General features: G+C 40.8%; 1 protein-coding gene across 13 annotated transcripts in view; it reads left to right on the top strand.

Moving 5' to 3' along the window:
* KLHL32 (kelch like family member 32) overlaps positions 1-19,099 on the top strand; it is a 266,625-nt gene that overhangs the window by 148,771 nt on the left and 98,755 nt on the right. For 11 of the 13 annotated variants that reach the window (XR_013830872.1, XM_079939791.1, XM_079939790.1 and 8 more), the window contains one exon: positions 12,365-12,463. Coding sequence is in view for 12 of the 13 variants with exons in the window: in XM_079939791.1 (XP_079795917.1) it covers positions 12,365-12,463 (99 nt within the window). In the remaining variant the exon portion in view is untranslated. Of the gene's footprint in view, positions 1-8,041; positions 8,213-12,364; positions 12,464-19,099 lie in introns of those variants that run through there. The other 2 variants (XM_079939794.1, XM_079939796.1) reach the window with 2 other exon arrangements.

Here is a 19,099-nt window from a genome sequence, read left to right on the forward strand (position 1 = left end):
ACATCAATATGTCAGTCTTTCCTACTTGATCTGTAGATTCACTGCCATCCTAATCATAATCCCAGTAAGTTATTTTGTGAATATTGGCAAACTGTTCCTAAAAGTTCTATGGAGAGAGGTAAAGGACCTTGAAGAGCCAACACAGTACTGAAGAAGAATAAGGTTGGAGGACTGACATTACCTGACCTCAAGAGTTATTATAAAGCTACAGTAATCAAGACAGTGTGGTATTGTCTGGAAAGAATAGACAAATAGATCAATGGAACAGAATAGAGAGCCCAGAAATAGACCTACATAGATATAGTCAACTGATTTTTGACAAAAGAGCAAAGGCAATGCAATGGAGCAAAAATAGTCTTTTCAACAAATGGTGCTGGAACAGCCGAACATCCACATGCAAAAAAAAAATGAGTCTAAACATAGACCTTACACCCTAAACAAAAATTAACTCAAAATGGGATCACAGACCTAAATGTAAAATGCAAAACTATAAAGCTTTTAGAAGATAACATGAGAACACTTAGATGACTTTGGGTATGGTGATGAGTTTTTAGATACAACACCAGAGGGATGACTCATGAAAAAAATAATTGATAAGGTGAATTTCATTCATATTAAAAACTGCTCTGCAAAAGTCAATATCGAGAGAATGGGAATCAAGCCACAGATTGGGAGAAAATATTCACAAAAGACACAGCTTACAAAACTGAGCATATTCTGACCATATAATCTAGCAATCATACTCCTTGGTATTTACCCAAAGGGGTTGAAAACTTAACATTCACACAAAGTAGGCAAATGGATAAACTGTGATAAACAATGGAATAGGATTCAGCACTAAAAAGATGATCTATCAAGCCATGAAAAGACATGGAGGAACCTTAAATGCATATCACTAAGTGAAAGAAGCCAACCTGAAAAGGATACATACTTTGGGATTCCAACTATGTGACATCTTGGAGAAAGCAAAACTATGGAGACAGTAAAAAAGATCAGTGGCTGTTAGGGGCTTGGGAGAGGAAGGGATGAATAGGCGGAGCACAGAGGATTTTTAGGGCAGTGAGAATACTCGGTATGCTACTATAATGGTGGGTACATGTTGTTATACATTCATCCAAACCCAACACCAGGATTAAACCCTAATGTAAACTGTGGCCTTCAGGTGATAATAATGTGTTAATATAGGTTCACCGATTGTAACAAGTGTACCACTCTGGAGGGAAACGTTAATAATGGGGGAGGTTATGCATGTGTAGGGGAAGGAGGTATGTGGGACTCTATACCTTCTGCTCCATTTGTTGTGGACCTAAGAGTGCTCTAAGAGATCAAGTTTATTAATGAAAAATTTAAATTTAAATTTAAAAAATGCAAGTAAAAATTTTATCTTAAACCATTCTTAGCTCACAGGCCACACAAGAATATGTGAAAGGAAACTTTGATCTGCTACTTAGTGTTTGCCAACTAGACTCATATATTTTTGTCTACTTGATATCTCTATTTGGATGACTAATGGCCATCCAATAAGCCACAAACTTAACATATCCCCGAAATGGAACTCTTGATCTTCCCTCCAAACCTGTTTCTTCCTTTGTTTTACTCTTGTCAGTTGATGGCACCACAGTCTACCCGGTTGGCCAAAACCTAGACTCTAAGTACCATAAGATGAGGAAACTTGTCTTCTTTATGGTCATATCCGTAGTGCCTAGAAAGGTGCCTAGAGCACTGTAGCACTCAGAAAAGATTTGCTGTTTGAAAGGGTGAATTTCTCTGCCTTCAGCTTCTTCATTTTCCATGTGGGGTTAATATTTACCTTGCAGGAATGAGGAGTGGGGGAAGAGTATAAGAAGGAGAGATAACATGTATGACATTACCTCACATGGTACCTGGTACATAGTAGGCAATGTGTGAACACTAGAAATAGGGTCATTATTTGCAAAGTAGGTTTATTTTTTCATGGAATTAACAACAACAATAATAACAATAGCAGCTACAATTTTTTACCCTGTGAAACACGCCAGGCATTATTCTAAAAATTTTACCAGGATTATCTCATTTTATCCTTATGAAGACTTTAAGAAAATAGATAGTAGTCATCTCTCATTTTTTTATACGATGATGCTAAAAACATACGTGTCAGTGACTTGCCCACATTCCTACAGTGGCCCCTAGAGCCATACTTTTACCTCTACTCCTTGTAAAGCAAATGCAAGGAATTCTCCAAATGAACCTGGAATTGGATATTAATGATGTATTTTTTCATGTAAAAAATTATTCTACAGCTTCCTTCAATGAAATGAGGCATCCCTAGCCAAGTGCTCCTACAGTATCCTGTGTCCACGCTATCTCAGCATGGATTACACCACAGCATAATGATTCCTTTTGGCTCTTTGCTTCTGCCTCTACTCAAGCACCCAGCAGTGACACAGTAGTAGCCAACTACAAATGAACATTGGCACCAGCCCTATGCATTCTTCTGGAGGCCATCCATCTTTGGATATCAGTATTTTATTTTAATTTTTATTTATTTATTTTTGGCTGTGTTGGGTCTTCATTGCTGCGAGGGCTTTCTTTAGTTGCGGTGAGCAGGGGCTACTCTTCATTGCGGTGCGCAGGCTTCTCATTGTTGTGGCTTCTCTTGTTGTAGAGTATGGGCTCTAGGCGCGTGGACTTCAGTAGTTGTAGCTCACGGGCTCAGTGGTTGTGGCTTGCGGGCTCTAGAGCGCAGGCTTAGTAGTTGTGGCACACGGACTTAGTTGCTCTGCGGCATGTGGGATCTTCCTAGACCAGGGCTCGAACCTGTGTCCCCTGCATTGGCAGGCGGATTCTTAACCACTGCGCCACCAGGGAAGCCCTGGATATCAGTATTTTAAAGTAATGTTTATTTCTTCTTTGGCCATGCTAGCGTTGTAAGAAACTAGCTCTGTATGGAGACACCCAGATTCATTAGTAAAGCTTAATGCGATGAAACCTCCCATGTTCATCACACTTGAAAGAGCACTGGTGATAAAAGTGAGTCTTAATAATTAATTTGACTTTTCTTATAACCTGTAATGACCTTCATGTTTCATCATATTTAATTGCTGGGATTGCTTTTTTCTAGTTAGAAACTATCAAAAACTTGTTCTGCCTTTTCAAATAATTAGGCCAAATTTTTAAAGTAATGTTAAGTATATATAATTCATCTTTACACTTTGTTAAATATTTTGTTAATTTAAACACTGAAGAAAACTATGCTGGAAACGACTGTCTGACAGAACTATTGATCTTAGAGCTTTGAAATGCCAGAATTATGCTAATGCAGAAGGGGCTAAAAGAAAATGGGGCTTGCTTATATGAGGGGACCAAGTTTTTTCATACGGAGAATTATTTCACAGTTTCAGTGGAATAGGGCATCTCCAGCCAAGTGTTCCTAGAGCAACTTGTGCCCACCCCTATCTTAGTATGAATTATACCACAGCTTAATAATTCCATTTGATTCCTTCTCTCTCTACTTGAGACCTAGCTCAAGTATTTAATCCATCACCCTTCCACATGCCCCAAAATAGGAAAGGAAGAATGAATAGCAACATCTACAGACCTTCAGGTTGCATTAATGGTAATAAATAAAATTTTTGCAGGACAGCACGTAATGCAAATATAATTACATTCCTAGTAGTGTAATACTAGTGTCCTTATCTATTTAAGGTTTCTTCTTGGCATCTTAGAGCCTGTGCTTCTGCTACCTGCCTGTAACCTTAGAAATTTCAAATGACCCGAATGAGGATGTGTAAACTTGTGAAGGAAGATAATAGAATCTCCAAGTGATTTCCACACCTTTCTTTTTTTTTGCTAGTATGTTTTTATTATGGTTTTACCTTTGTGGTTTTTAAAATTTTTTTTAGTTTTTTATTTTTTGCGGAATGTGGGCCTCTCACTGTTGTGGCCTCTCCTGTAGCGGAGCACAGGCTCCGGACGCACAGGCTCAGCGGCCGGCCATGGCTCACGGGCCCAGCCGTTCCGCGGCATGTGGGATCCTCCCAGACCGGGGCACGAACCTGTGTCCCCTGCATCGGCAGGCGGACTCTCAGCCACTGCGCCACCAGGGAAGCCCTACCTTTGTGATTTTTAACATTTTTTCAAAATATTCTGAAAGTCAAGTCTAGTTTTCTCTTTTTTCATATTCTAATAGAGGGAAAAGTTGATTGCTTTTTCATAAATTGAAAATAAATTAGTATTTTTAAATGTTTGACTTGAGATCTTTTAGAAATTTGTACAAATGTACTATGTTTGGAAGAAAACCACCTGATAAAATTTTTAACTTAAGGAATCAATAGTCAAATCACGAATTTATTATATACAACATCTAACCAAAAGGTGACCTTTTTTGGGACATATGACTACAACTGTTAGTTGAAATGTCTACTGTGTCCTCTTATTTAACTCTTTCAGCTGGGTAATCCTTGATGAGGATTAGCATGTGACCAGGCTCCCCCATGGAGACTTTTGACATCTTCTAACATTTTCTCCAGGACCTGTATTTTTCAATCCTGTAAATTTCTTTACTAAGTAATTCCTGAGGTATTCTTCTAGAATGTTCAACAGCAATGAACATGAAATAGGATGGACCCTGCCATCAAAGTCTCATAGGTAAAACATAAGGTAAAACACTCTCACATAACTCATTCAGGGCAAAAACACTTAGTCACATGAAAAAGAAATAGATAACAGTTAACATTTATTACAGATTTATATAAACATATACTGTGCTAAGAGCCATGGTGACGTATACTCTGATTGCCTGCACAATCCATTTCCTCTTTTTTCTTTATATAGAGCTCCAATTTAATTTGTGACAATAGTGCATCTAACTTTTCTCTTTTTTTTGCTATTAACTTGTGTGCATCTAGCTTTAAAAACTCAATTTCCCACGTTCTTTTACCGCTTTGAGTAGCCACATGACCTAGACCTGGCAGATGAAATGTCAGTGGAAGTCTGTGTGGTAGTGTTCATATGAAACCTGTTATTTTCTAATAAATAATGACAGACTCAGCTGGTATACTATTTCTGTTTCTTTGTCCTCTCTTTTCTTTCTGCTTTGAGTGCAGATGCAGAACCTGGAGGTGTGGCAGCCTTTTTGTGACCATGAAACTACAGGCTAAGATTGGCCAAGTAGGAAAATGAAAGGAGCCTGGTTTGTTGGCACTCCAAGCTACCTAATTCATGTTTTGTGAGAAAAATAAGTTCCGAATTGTTTAAACCATTTTTCTTACACAGCCATACACAATTGTTATAATACATATGCATTTTCCTAGTCCTTAAAACAATTTTTTGAGATAGATATTATAATTTAATCATATCATTGAGGAAACTACTCAACTGATAATTGAGTAGTTTTCACAATATCATTCTGCCAGCTAGTATAGGAGCCAGGATTTGAAGTCAGGTGGTGTGACCTAGAGCCCATGGGCTTAGTTCATCAGACATCTCTGGTGGTTTGGAGTCCCAGGAGGTTAATCCCAATTGCATATTGGGGTGAAAGAAAATCTTGCAACACTTTATATAAGGAAATGGACTTAGAGTTGAATTTTGAGGAATGGGTAGGATTTTGACATAAAGAGATTGAAGAAGTAGGAGAAGGGCGTTCAAGGTAGAGAAAAAGGTATTGCCTATATGTGGAGAACAATGGGCTGTTGGCTTTAGCAGAGGAAACATAAGGTTGCAGAATTGGAAATAAGTTTTATAAACTAGGTTGGGACCACATCATGAGAGTTTCTGAATACAAAGACAAAAAGTTTGAACTTCTAATATTCATAAATTGGGACCTGATTTATGGAGAACTACTGAATTCTGATCAGTGTCACTCGGATCAAGCATTTCAACAGAGATATTTATGAACATTTCCCCAAATGACAAATACATCTAGAAAGTAGAATTCATATACTTTATTATCCTTATTTGAATTATTATTATTTTTTCTTAAAAATAAAGTGTCTGTTATAAAGTTGCGGTATATGAGTAATTTAGAAAATCCTTTTACTTTAAACAGGCGCCACCTTGTGGTTTAAAAAATCCTTAGTGTAATGGCTTTGAAGCAAAAAACTAAACTGATGGCAATTTCTCATAGCTAGATTTTATGGTTCAAATTCGGTCTATAAGAAGTCTCTTGAAGAACTTTATACAAAAGGTTTTATGTGTCTTGAATAAAAGTTATTTATGCTGTTGTGGCTTCCGTGGTGGCACTGTGGTTAAGAATCCGCCTGCCAGTGCAGGGGACACGGGTTCAAGCCCTGGTACGGGAAGATCCCACATGCCGCAGAGCAACTAAGCCTGTGCACCACAACTACTGAGCCTGTGCTCTAGAGCCCACGAGCCACAACTACTGAGCCTGCGAGCCACAACTACTGAAGCCCATGCGCCTAGAGCTCGTGCTCCACAACAAGAGAAGCCACTGCAATGAGAAGCCCTTGCACTGCAATGAAGAGTAGCCCCCGCCCACCGCAACCAGAGAAAAGCCCACGCGCAGCAACGAAGACACAATGCAGCCAAAAAAATAATAAAATTAAAAATAAAATTAAAAAGCAAAGTTATTTATGCTGTTGCATTCAGTTTACTTGTTTCGATTTATCAGTTCAAAATTGTGATAATTTGCCATTTTTTCTATGTTACACAGAAAAAACATCCCAAAGAAACAAGTATAAAGAAGAATAAATGTGCTCATTTATTCTTATAAATAGCCTTAGGCCACAGCTAATTTGCACTTACATGAGAGCTTTCAAAAGTGCTTGTGTTCCGGTGTGCATAGTTGTTTGTTTGGCTTTAACGTGTTTGATTCCTTCAGGCTACTCTATCCACAAACCCAGAAGTAAGTAATTTAAACATCTCCTAAAGCAAGAAATGAGGAAGATAACTTTGAAGAACTGAGATACAAAAATTTTTTCAAGATGCCAACTCACCTATTCATAAAGCAGGAAAAAAGGTCACACTGAGGCGTGCCATGGCTATTAAAGACAGGCCCTACTAGCGGCTACTCCAAGAAGCAAGGTAAAAGTGAGAGGGAAAATAAAAAGAAGAAAAGCAACAAGGAGGCAGAATTAAAAGGATGCACAGACGCTCGGTGATTTGGGAGAAGGAGCTGAATAAGGAAAGGCAGGAAGGCCCTGGGGTCTGTATGCTGCCTTAGTGCAAGCCCGGTGAGGCCTGGGCACTGGCGGAGAGGGCCCATCTCATCGTAGGCCTGTGCAGAATCTCACCTCACCTCCTACACTCCTCTTTCATGAGTGTCTGGCCTCGTGTCCTGCCTGAGGTTGTCGCTGGGACCAGGAGCCCCAGTCTCATTCCAGTTTGGAAGGCCTTCATTAGAGATTGTGCAGATTCAACCCTGCTTGGATCGGTGGCCAGACGATACCTTTGGACTGAGTTTTCAAGAGTGCCTCCTTGCGGCAGGGCAAGTGGACCCCTTCATGCCTGAATTCTGATGCAGCAACTCTCACTGGTGTCTTTGGAGACCACCATCTTCAACTACAGTTGTGGCTTTTACCTCTGTTACTTTGTCACCACACCCAGTGTCACCCTGACTACAGCCACGGACCAGTTCTTATCCTCAGTTGATCAAAATGAGTGCAGAGTCTGAGCATTTGGGGCAGGGGTCCGCTGTGGACCTTTCCTCGGTTCACCTGGCCTAGCATGCCACCAGCTGCAGGAAAAGCTTATGTAATGAGATTGTTACCTCCCCAGCTAGTACTGTCCAGCTCCCCTCTTTCAAGTTCAGCCCCCAGTATTCTGTTACCCGGAGGTCAGGTGTGAGTGGGTGGCAGTGAGAGCATACTGTATACAGATGACCTATGAACAAGAGGCGCCCGTGCCCCACCCGAAATTGTATCAGAACCTCTTTGTCCAATCTGAAGACACCCCCCTTGTCTCCACCCAGGCAGGGGAGCATCGCTGAGGAGAGAGGCAATGCCCAGCCCGGTTAGGTGGCTTTAGTGGTTTTCGTCTTCCCCACTGCTTTCTGGACCACTTGGCTTTATGCATCCTGCATTTCTTGATCTCTTTTGTTATTCAGACATTTGCCTTCTCCACTGTTGATGGCTTGTCTGAGCTAAGCTCCTCCAGTCTGATGAGTGACTAGATGTGTCAACCTCCTCCTCCACCACTCTGTGCTCTGAACCATCAGGGGATACCCTTCCCTCCTGTGGGTGGTCCTGGAAGGATCCTTCCTCCTGTCTCTTCTGCTGTGAGTGCCAGACTGGATGTGGATGGGTATGTGTTTCTGCAGCACTTAAACTTAGTGATCTTAGTTGTCATCCATAAACTGACGTGGGGGAAAGCCATTGCTTCTACAAAAGGCCATTTCACCCAGTTCTTCTAGGCAGCAGATAGATTCACCATACTATACCTCGTGAGGAGATTGGACCTTTGTTATTCTGCCCAAACACAAATTCTCTGGAAAAATATATGAGGACAACCAGTCACCAAAGAGCAACAAAGCTGAATTTAAAAGACTAGTGTAAGTGGAACTTGGAAATGCTGGTTCTGTTTCTATAAGTGAGACCCAGCTTTTCTGGTAGGTTTTTTTTTTTTTCAAACCACTCCCTTTATCTTTTAGAAAAACATATGTTATAATGAGAGATGAAAAAAAAACTACAGAACGAAAAACAAGAAACAAAGACAAAAACAATCCCAGTATGGGTTTCTCTTGTGAGGTTTCTCCAGTTGGCCTGCTGGACGTGTTACACGTGCTATGGAATATTCATCTTGTCTCTCTGTGATATTTGTCTTTGTGCTAGGCATTACCGAGCCTTAGAGGTTATCATGAATGCCAGTTGTGTGAAATAAGCGCAACTGACAGGATTTAAAGGCTAAGACTAGCCTTTCTAATCCATCTATTCCCCATTCTGTGCCTTAGGCCATGCCTCTTCTGTAAGAACACACTGCATCCTTGCTCCTGTAAAGGGAGCTGCAATAATTTCCTGAATGTCAGTCAAAACCTCTCTCCGTGAGGAGTTGGAGAAATTCAGATTTCTCCCTCTGACTAGACAGGAAAGGAGCTATAAAGAATTTTCAGAATAAGATGAGTGTTGGTATTTTTGCCACACGTGCTTAGCTTTTTCACTTCTTTAATAGTTCAGAAATAAAATGTATCGTCCTTTTCCCTCTCTCCTCTCATGTTAGGCTAATTAATAAAATTAATTCTGAATTTAAAAACATACCTAGAGGACTTCCCTGGCAGTCCAGTGGTTAAGACTCCGAGCTTCCAATGAAGGGGGTACAGGTTTGATCCCTGGTTGGGGAACTAAGATCCTGCATGCTGCGTGCGGTGAGACCATAAATAAAAATAAATAATTTTTTAAAATTCTAGATATAAATTAATTCATCAATAAATTATTGTAAGGTAAATTCATCAATATTAAGTGAAAGCTTTTTCTTTGGCATTGGTCTAAGTGCTGGGTATACAAAATGGACCAAGTCCCTACTCTCTTGGATCTTATATCCTAGTGAGTGGAGGAACAGAAAATCATCAAATAGACAAATAAATATGTACTATGTTGAGAGATGTTAAGTGCTGTGAAGAAGAATAAAGCAAAGTAAGGAGATTGGGAATGGGGTGGTGGACAGTGGGGTACTGTTTTACATAGGATGGTCAGAGAAGCCCTCTCAGATAAGGTGATATCTGGGCAGAGGTCTGAAGGACATGAGAGAGTGAGTCTCTCTCACGTCTTGACGAAGAGTGATCCAGGCAGAGAAAACAGCTAGTTGTAAACACTGAGGTGCTCAGCGTATTCAAAGAACCTTATATGGTATAGTGAAGACTTCGGATTTTTTTTTTTTTTTTCCAATGAGATAAAAAGTCGGAGAGTTCTGAATAACAGAATGACATAATTTCATTTGTGTTTTTAAAGCACCCGTTTGATTCATATTATTAAAAAACAGTGTGAGGAGGCAAAGGGGAAAGCAGTTCAACTAGTTAGGAGGCTATTGCAGTAAATCTGGGAAGACAGTGATTTGGACTAGAGTGATAAGGATGGAAGTGCTACTGAGTGTGATTGGATTCTGGAACTATTTTGAAGATAGAGCTAACGAGTGGCTGATGGATCAGATGTGAGGTATGAGGAAAAGAAGAGGAATCAAGAATGACTCGGGTTTTAGTGTAAATAACTGAGAGTTGCTGTTTGCTGAAATGGTGAGATTGGGGTAGGAGCAGGTTTGGTGATTGGTGGAGAGGATGAAGAGATCAGTTTGGGGCACGTTGAGTTTGAGCTGCCCATTAGACATCCAAGTGGTGATACAGAATAGGCCATTGAATATCAGAGTCTAGAGTTCAAGGGTGAGTTTGGGGCTGGAGAAACAAATTTGAGTGTAATCAGTGTGTAGATAATTTTAAAGCCATGATATCATCCACGGAGTAAGTAGAGAGAGGAAAGAAGAGATCTGGGGACTGAGCTCTGGGCATCCCCAAAGCTTACAGGTTGGGAAGGAGATGGAAAGGGACTCGTTATTGAAGTAGAAGAAACCGAGAGAGGGAGCGTCGTCCTAGAGGGAAGGGAAGAAATCACTCCAGAAGAGGAAAGTCAGTTTTGCTAACTGCTGTTGGCTTGAGTAAGATTAAATATTGAGAAATGGCTATTGGTTTTAGGGGTCACTGGTGACCTCGATGAGAGCATTTTTAGAGGAACAGTAGAAACAAAACTCAACAGGAGTGGGTTTGAGACAGAGCAGTGCAGAGCAAACAGCAGCATTTTATATAGACAGCTTCCCTGAGGAACTTTGTTACGAAGGGGAGCATGGACGGATCTGTGGGTTCAAGGGAGGGAATTTTTATTTCTTAAGATAAGAGCTGTAATGGCATATTTGTATGCTGTTGGGAGTTATCATCCAGTAGAAGAGAACAGATGATGACGCAGGAACAAGAGGGGATGGTATCAGGCAGAGGGAGGTGGGATCTAGTGCACAAGGGGAGTGTTGAGGAGAGGAAAATGTGCTGGTACAGATATGAGTAGGTGGGTTGGTAGACTTGGTGGTGGGAGCCTTGGGAAGATCATGAGGTTGAAGTAAGGAAAGAGACGAGGGCTTCCCTGGTGGCGCAAGTGGCTGAGAGTCCGCCTGCCGATGCAGGGGACGCGGGTTCGTGCCCCGGTCCGGGAAGATCCCACGTGCCGCGGAGTGGCTGGGCCCGTGAGCCATGGCGGCTGAGCCTGCGCGTCCGGAGCCTGTGCTCCGTAACGGGAGAGGCCACAGCGGTGAGAGGCCCGCGTACCACAAAAAAGAAAAAATAAAAAAAAAAAAGGAAAGAGACAAGGAGGCGGAGGCGGAGGCTTGAGGAGAGAGGAGCATGGGAGAAGAAATAGAGGGTGAGAGCGAGCTGACCCCATCAGTGTTTTTCAGGCTTCCCTGCATCAGAAGCACTGGCTTCCCTGCATCAAAAACAGCAGTTGCTGGGCCTCACCTGAAAGTTTCTGATTCAGTTAGGTCTGGGGAGGTGCCCAGGAATTTGCAGTTTTCACGAGTTCCCAGGTGATGATGCTGATGCTGGTCCAGAGACTAGACCTTGGGCGTCACTGGGCTTGGGAAATGAGTTAGGATGGCTGGAGCAGCCCTAAAGGCCTCCGGTGTCTGGCAGTCTTGCATGTGAAGTGAATTTCGTCAACTTAGTTGTGTGTTTTTCTCCAGCCCTATTCACCAGCTCAAGAGCTGGCAGCAGTAGGCACAAAGTTGGACCTAACCAGAAAAAAAAGAAGAATTGGTATCACCAGTGTATTGGGGAAGTTTTGCTTCTCTGTGATGCCTTTATATTCTGAAAATGCTATTTCTACATATTTTATTTGAAACATAAAGGATTAGAGAATCTGAGATTGAGAAGGAAAAAAAATGAAACTTTGTGGTTGAAGTTTACTATTGTAGGACTTAGAAGTAAAATGGAGTAATATCCACCTCTGGTCCTGTATTTCAAGGAGAACTGTAAGCCCCATTTCTCTAAAATACCTGTTAACCATACTGTTGCTGTGATTTACTGAAGAATAACATTCTGAAATATACTTTGAAAAACTAAAATTCAGTTCTTTTGTGTTTATAAGATTATATTCATCATTAACTGAATTTGAAGGCTATTATATTGTTTGCAAATGTTCATATCCTCCTACAAAAATAAGTGGTTAAGTATGGAGTTTTATACACCAGATATGAGTATTGGGAATGAGAACTTAGCTGTTAGAATAAGGGCCACAGCTCATTAATCAGAATGGAAAAAAGAGAACTGGCTTGCATAATAAGGAACAGTATTAATTCAGGTATAGTATGTTAAGCAGCAATTTAAATACAGTGTATTTGCATAGTAAGCAAGTATTAATTTGTAAGTAACTGATAGCTTTCTTTTATTTAAAAACAACAGATTTTGTTGGAGCCAGGCGTGATCCAGGATGTGTTAGCAGCTGGCAGTCACCTACAGCTGTTGGAGCTTCTCAATTTATGTTCCCACTATCTCATCCAGGTATGTGAGCTTGCATCCTGCTAGTATGTCCTGCACATTCCTTCTCCCTGCAAGTACCCCACCGACTGGAGCCCAGTGACAGGTAAAATGGAAGGGAGGGGGGTGGGAAATGTGGCCTGTGGTGGTAGAATTTCTCCAGGACACAGGCTGAGAGGCTCCTAAGAGGGCAGCTGCAGCTCTCATGTCCTACTTCCTGTCCCCGACCCTCCCTGCCCACCTCACTACCCCTGGGCAGCAGAGTAACTCAACAACCACACACAGGGTTCACTACTGGGGCCCTGGGAGATGACGCTGGGAAGGGTCTTGATTTGAAGCAATGCTCTCTGGTTGCAGAAATGCATGAGAAGTTGGTTAGTCATTTAGGATTTCAGTAACAGTAGCTAACATATCATGAAGTCATACATAATTAATTGCTGCATGAACTTCCTGGGCAATATAAATGCTGGAGAAATGATGAGTGATCTGTGCATTCTTGCCCTGATTTGCTAGGGTTTCAGGAAAGGCTCTGCGAGGGGGAGGGAGAGAAAACTCCCATCCACTGAGCACCGATGCTTCACGTTTGGTCCTCACAACAACGTTGCACATTTTTATAGGCAAAAAAAATCAAAGATTTGAAATATACCCAGTTTTCCCAAAGTGACATAGCTGGTGAGTGATAGGCCTTTCTGATTCCAAAGACCTTTTTTTCCTTCTTGCATGAAAACCCTTTGTTTCAATAGGAAGATATGGGACATCTTAGGCAGATAGTACGGATGTGAATCTCTTTTATTTTTCAGAGAGTTAAGTACTAACCCCCTACATTGAGATCCTCCCATTTATTCCACTCGTATGACCTTTAACTTGCATATATTACAGCATTATAACAACAGTGAAAATAAACTTTAAAAAATAATAAATCCACATAATTTAATTCTGTTGTCCTTGTGCACAGGACATGTTATTAGTAAGTAGAAAAATCCTATTTTTTTCTGCCTAATTACGTTATTTCCTTCCTAATAATTTCTCTAATTCTAAATATAGCCTTTACTTCTGTTACTCATTAGGTCATTTCCAAAGCTCTTTCTCATATATCATCTTATTTCATCCCCCCAGCAACCTCAGGAAATAGGAGCCAGTGTCTCCTAGGGAGACAGTGTGAGGAATGTCAGCCATGTTCACCTAAGGAGCAGTTCAAATACAGCATATGAAAGTTTTATCATTATCTCAGCATACTTAATCTAACAGTAAATGTTTAACTATTTTATCTTATTTTCCTTTCTTTTCTCCTCAATATTGTTGGGTGATATGGGAGACCTGTTTTAATCCCTTTCTGCAAGTAACAAATGGGAATAACATAGAAAGGTTACAAGACTTCAAAGGTGTGTGTTTGACTTGTGAAATTGAAATTACTTTTATTTGACATTTCTACATCAAATATTGCAACTTGTGCTTTCAGCATCATCACCTGATTCACTTTTTCCATGGCAGGTAATAATTAATGATGTGTGTTGACAAAAGTTTAGTTATAGTGCTAGTTATCATGATGCACATTAAAATACAGTATATATACAGTGTGTGTGTGTGTGTGTGTGTGTGTGTGTGTGTAACCTTAAACCTATAATTCTCTCTAAATGAGAATTCCAGATGAATGTTGGAAGTTAATGGGTATTTTTCCCTATCCCATCAGATGAACCTGTTGAGATACCAGGTGACTTGTGTGCACTTCGGAATTTAATTCTTGCAATTCATTATTTTGCTGAGGAAAAAAATGTGGCTTGCAAACAGATGTATTTTGTGGACAGTTCATTTATTATTAGCCTGCTTGAGCAGTGGTTAGAATTTTCACTGTCTTTTCACCAATGTTTGCATTTCATTCTCTTATGTAACTTTCCTTTTCCTTTTTATCTGTGATGTTGCAAGATGGCCACCTTGTAGAAGGAAACTTGGACTATAAGGACTAAAGCCATGTGTATGCAGAAACCTTCATTATGTCACTCCTTTTCAAATATATACCCTGCCTCTCTTTTACGATTATCAAATTACCAGAAGGTGTCAGTCTGCTTTCATATTTTGACATAGTCAAATAACTATCCCTATTTATGATTTTTGGTATTATTGCTCAACTGATTTTTAATTTCCTATGGAATCATTTTATTGGGTATATAAAATATTTTCTGTTAAAATGAAAAATCTTCAGTGCTTAAAATGTACTTAGAAATTAAGACTCATCAACCAAGGCTAATATATGCTCCATTCTTGTTCGGTACTTTGCCCAATGAGGAGTTTGTGAAACTGTTTTCCTAAGATGTCTGGTATTGTTGTTCTCAAATTACCATTATTTCAGAGATGTGGAGGGTAGAGCTCGGCTCTCAGTAGACCTCCTGCTGTCCTCCAGGGCACGTTAAGAAGCGTATGCCAGGAGAAGTGCTGGGTGGGCACTTCCTGAGCTCCTCACCACACCCCAAGCCTCCCTGAGCTTCCGCGGCCATTGGCTAGTGCATTGACCTGAAGCTTCTTCTGCACATGCCTAGATGCCGCTGCTCCCCTCCCCCCCAGCCAAGGGAAGGGACACTTTGAGGCCACTGTGTGGGCTCCTTTCTCTTGCTTTTCCTCTGGCAGGCTGCTGAGGGCCGGGACCCCACACCACAGGAGCAGTGCCCCTCTTGTCAGTGAGGACAGCCATCAAATTAGCTTCCCAGGCTGTGAGGTCTTCCCCGTATTCATTTTTGGCTCCAGGCCCTCGAATCAGGCCTGTCATTGAGAACACACATGTTCTCCGTGCATGTTGCTGAGATTAACTGGTAGCCTGACAATGAAAGCAGCTAAATGGTTTGGGGTGGGGTGAGTACAACGGGAATGGCTACAGTAATAGCCCATCATCCCAAGATGAGGGATTTACAGACAACTGCTCAAGTTTGCATCCTTTCTCACTTGCTTTGCAATGAAATGCTGTAGGACTCTGTCCTGTGTAGCCTGTCGTGTTATATATCATTAATAACCATGACCTGTCAGACTTATCTGCTGAGATTCAGTCCCAAATAAAGTGTGAATGCTTCTTTCCCTTTTCCTCCCTCTGCTCGTCTTCCTTGTCCATTGTGCTTTTTAAAAATTTTTTTAAATTTAAATTTTTTAAATTTAAAAAATTTTAAAAAATTTCATCAGAAAGATGAACCAATTCATTAAAGAGCAATATTTGTGTATAAAAAGGGCTCAGTAAAATGTGTAAATTTTCTTGTTTTTCAGTGTATGCATGTTTACATGAATGTCATTCACTATGTTAAATCTTGTAAAGGAATCTCTGCAGACCATCCTCAGAGAGACGGGCTATGGATATAGAGATTCTGATGTGTCTACTGATTTACCGAGTCCCTCAGATAAACATTACAGACTTTTTGAGTACAGTTTGTTTTCCCAAACTTTGATTTTTTTCTAACCTTTTTAAAAATTAGCTTCTGAACATCTGTACCTAAACATCACACAGGCAATTCAAACCTAACATGAGAAAACCTGCCCTTTTCTCTGTTGATGGTACCATCAATGTGTTAGTTGTCTAGAAATTTGGACATAGTCTCAGGCCCCTTCCTCACCACCGTATCCAATCAATATCAAGTTGGGTTGATGCTACCTACCAAATATCTCTCAGACCTGATTGTTTTCTCTGTTGCTAATTTTCTGACCTTTCTTTAGACTCTCACCATCATTAGGTATATGTTATAACAGTTCATAATTTCCTCCTAAGGGGTCTGCTTGTTTCTATCCTCTATCTATGCCAAACTATAGTCCCCAGAGCCATCATTATCTTTCCCAGGAAAGAGAACCAGCATTTATTGAGAGCTTATCTGTATTGAGTGTTTTGCACAAAGATTCCCATTTCTCCTCTGCTAAGCAACCCCTTAAGGCAGGTGAGAGTTCTTTAATTTTTACAGGTGGAGAAACTTAAATTCAGAACTAGGATGTTGATCGGATTTGGAAATGTCTATTAGCTCCCCTAATGACCATTTGGCAGCATCATTTCACCTGCAGAAACTCTCCAAGGCCAGGCCTGTTCTTTCCCAACCTCATCACCAGTCCTCATGCCTTTCCTAGTCTGCTCTGTTCTGGACCCTAAGGCCTTCCTTTCATGTTGGAACTTGTCATTGGGAGGGAAGACTAGGTGCTAGAGGTCCTGAGTGACAAGCAGAGCCTTCAGTCATTGCCTTCAGATTGTACCAAGGGTCAGGAGTAGGCAACACAGACACACACACACACACACCACCCTTCCAAACCGTCCCCTTTCATAAGATCGGGGTACTGGCCACTGGACTTTGTGTTGTATCCCCTGAAAGTGATATATTAGGAGATACACATGCTTTGCTGAAAATGTCTTTTTTTTGTAATTAGCTTTCAAAAAAAAAGTTTGTACATTTTGAACTCTCTCCCCCAAATAAATGCTATATCCTATTATTTGATTAGCAAGTTTTCTTTTTGTTTGCCAAGTATCGGCCTTTATTATGAAATGCAATTTAAATATATTGACAAGAAAGAACCCTCACTAGACTTTCTGAATAAGACCACCAAAGGGGTGAATTAACTCCTTTTGATAGGAATATACTTTTAGTATCTACTCCTAGGCAGCAGGTGGCAGTGTGAATCCACCAGAATTCAGTAGTTAATTTAAAGCAAAAATCAGAAAAAATGAAAAGAAAAATTATTTATTTTGCAACATATTAGTTTTCTGACCTAATCAGTAAAAAAGTCATTATTCACACCACACTGGGCAATATGCCTTGTAATTTTTAACAAATAATAGGAAACTGTTAATGTGTTCACAGGAAATACAGTTTTGTCTTGGGCTGCTATGGTCATTTATCACTGCACTTTGTGAAATCACTCATTTGTTCTAATTTGAATGTAAATGACTCTAAGGTTTTACAAATAAGGTGACAGACTCACATAAATGTAATTGCAGGGTTCATCTCCCTCTTTATATATCACTCATTAGGTTATGAATTAAATACATCGTATTAAACCAGGGGCATGTCCAATGATGATATTGTAATGGCAAATTACTCTATGCTATTAGAAGTGTATTTTTTATTCATGGACATTAATTTGTCATTAAGCGGCATTAGTTTAGCACTTTTATGGGGAAGACGTGACCTGAAAGAGGAGACGTGCTGCTGTGATGTGAGAGGAAAGGGAGAGGAGTGCTCTAGGTAGAGCATTGTATCACTGTAACGAAAACGGGGGTCGGGGGGGGGGTTCTATTCTGTTTTCATTTGTTTTTGTTTTCTGCTTTTACAAGCATAAAAGATCATTTCCCCAGATTGAAGGCGTTTTTCTGTTTACAGTGTGCACATTTGGATCGTCTCGTAGAGCAAAGCCAAAATTCTTACTATTAATCATTCAGAAGCCAAGTAAAGGGAGCAGGAGGGAGGAAGTGACTTCCTGCCCTAAATCTCCCTCCTCTCTGACTGATGCTTATTAGTCATCCCTTGTCTTCATTTAGTTTTACACTAAATGGGCTACCATGAGAATTAGTCATTTTCTCTCTTCAGTGAAGGTACAAAGGTTTAAAGAATGTTATTCTCTCATGAGGGTATTAGGAAGAATTCTGGGTATTTCTGGTTTTTTTTTTTTTTTACATAAATGGTGATTTTACTGTTCTTTTACTTAGAAAATATTTTTTTCCTTTCAACTCTGAGAAACACAGGATCCTTGAAATAGCTTCGCAGAAGCAGAAAGTATCTGAGTGCTGCTTTTGCATAAATTTCCTCATGGGCTTACTGTGGTTGGAAATTACCCACCCCAGTTAGGGACTCTTGAAGGCAGGGGTCATGCCTTACATCTCTTTATATCTTACCCCCTCCCTCCCATCGCATCACAACAACTCAGTGTCTGTATTGGTCAGCTTGGCCTGCTATCACAGCAACATACCACAGACTGGGTGATTTAAACAGATATTTATTTTTCACAGTCTGGAGGCTAGAAGTCTAAGATAAAGGTGCTAACCTGGTCAGGCTCTGATGAGGGCTCTCTTCCTGGCTTGCAGATGGCCACCTTTTGGCTATGTTCTCACATGGCAGAGAGAAAGAGACAGCAAGCTCTCTGGTGTCTCTTCTCCTTTTTTTTCTTTTTTTTAACTTATTTATTTTATTTTGGCTGTGTTGGGTCTCCGTTGCTGTGTGCAGGCTTTTCTCAGGTTGCAGCGCGTGGGCTTCTCACTATGGTGGCTTCTCTTGCTGCGGAGCAGGGGCTCTAGGTGCGTGGGCTTCAGTAGTTGTGGCACACAGGCACAGTAGTTGTGGCTCACAGACTCTAGAGCACAGGCATGGGCTTAGTTTCTCCACGGCAAGCAAGACCTTCCTGGATCAGGGTTCGAACCCGTGTCCCCTGCATTGGCAGGCGGATTCTTAACCACTGCGCCACCAGGGAAGGCCCTCTGGTGTCTCTTCTTATGAGAACACTGATCCCATCCTGAGGGCCCCACCCTCATGACCTCATCTAAACCCAACTGCCTCCCAAAGTCACATCGCCAAATACCATCATACTGGGACTTAGAACATCAGCATATGAATTTTGCAAGGACACAGTTCAGTCCATAGCAGTGTGTGTTGAGGGAACGAATGGTGCATCCATTCAGTAATTTGTTTCTTGCTTAAATATTGAAATTTTATA

Source organism: Stenella coeruleoalba (assembly GCF_951394435.1).
Source record: "Stenella coeruleoalba genome assembly, chromosome: 12".
NCBI classification, from domain to species: domain Eukaryota; kingdom Metazoa; phylum Chordata; class Mammalia; order Artiodactyla; family Delphinidae; genus Stenella; species Stenella coeruleoalba.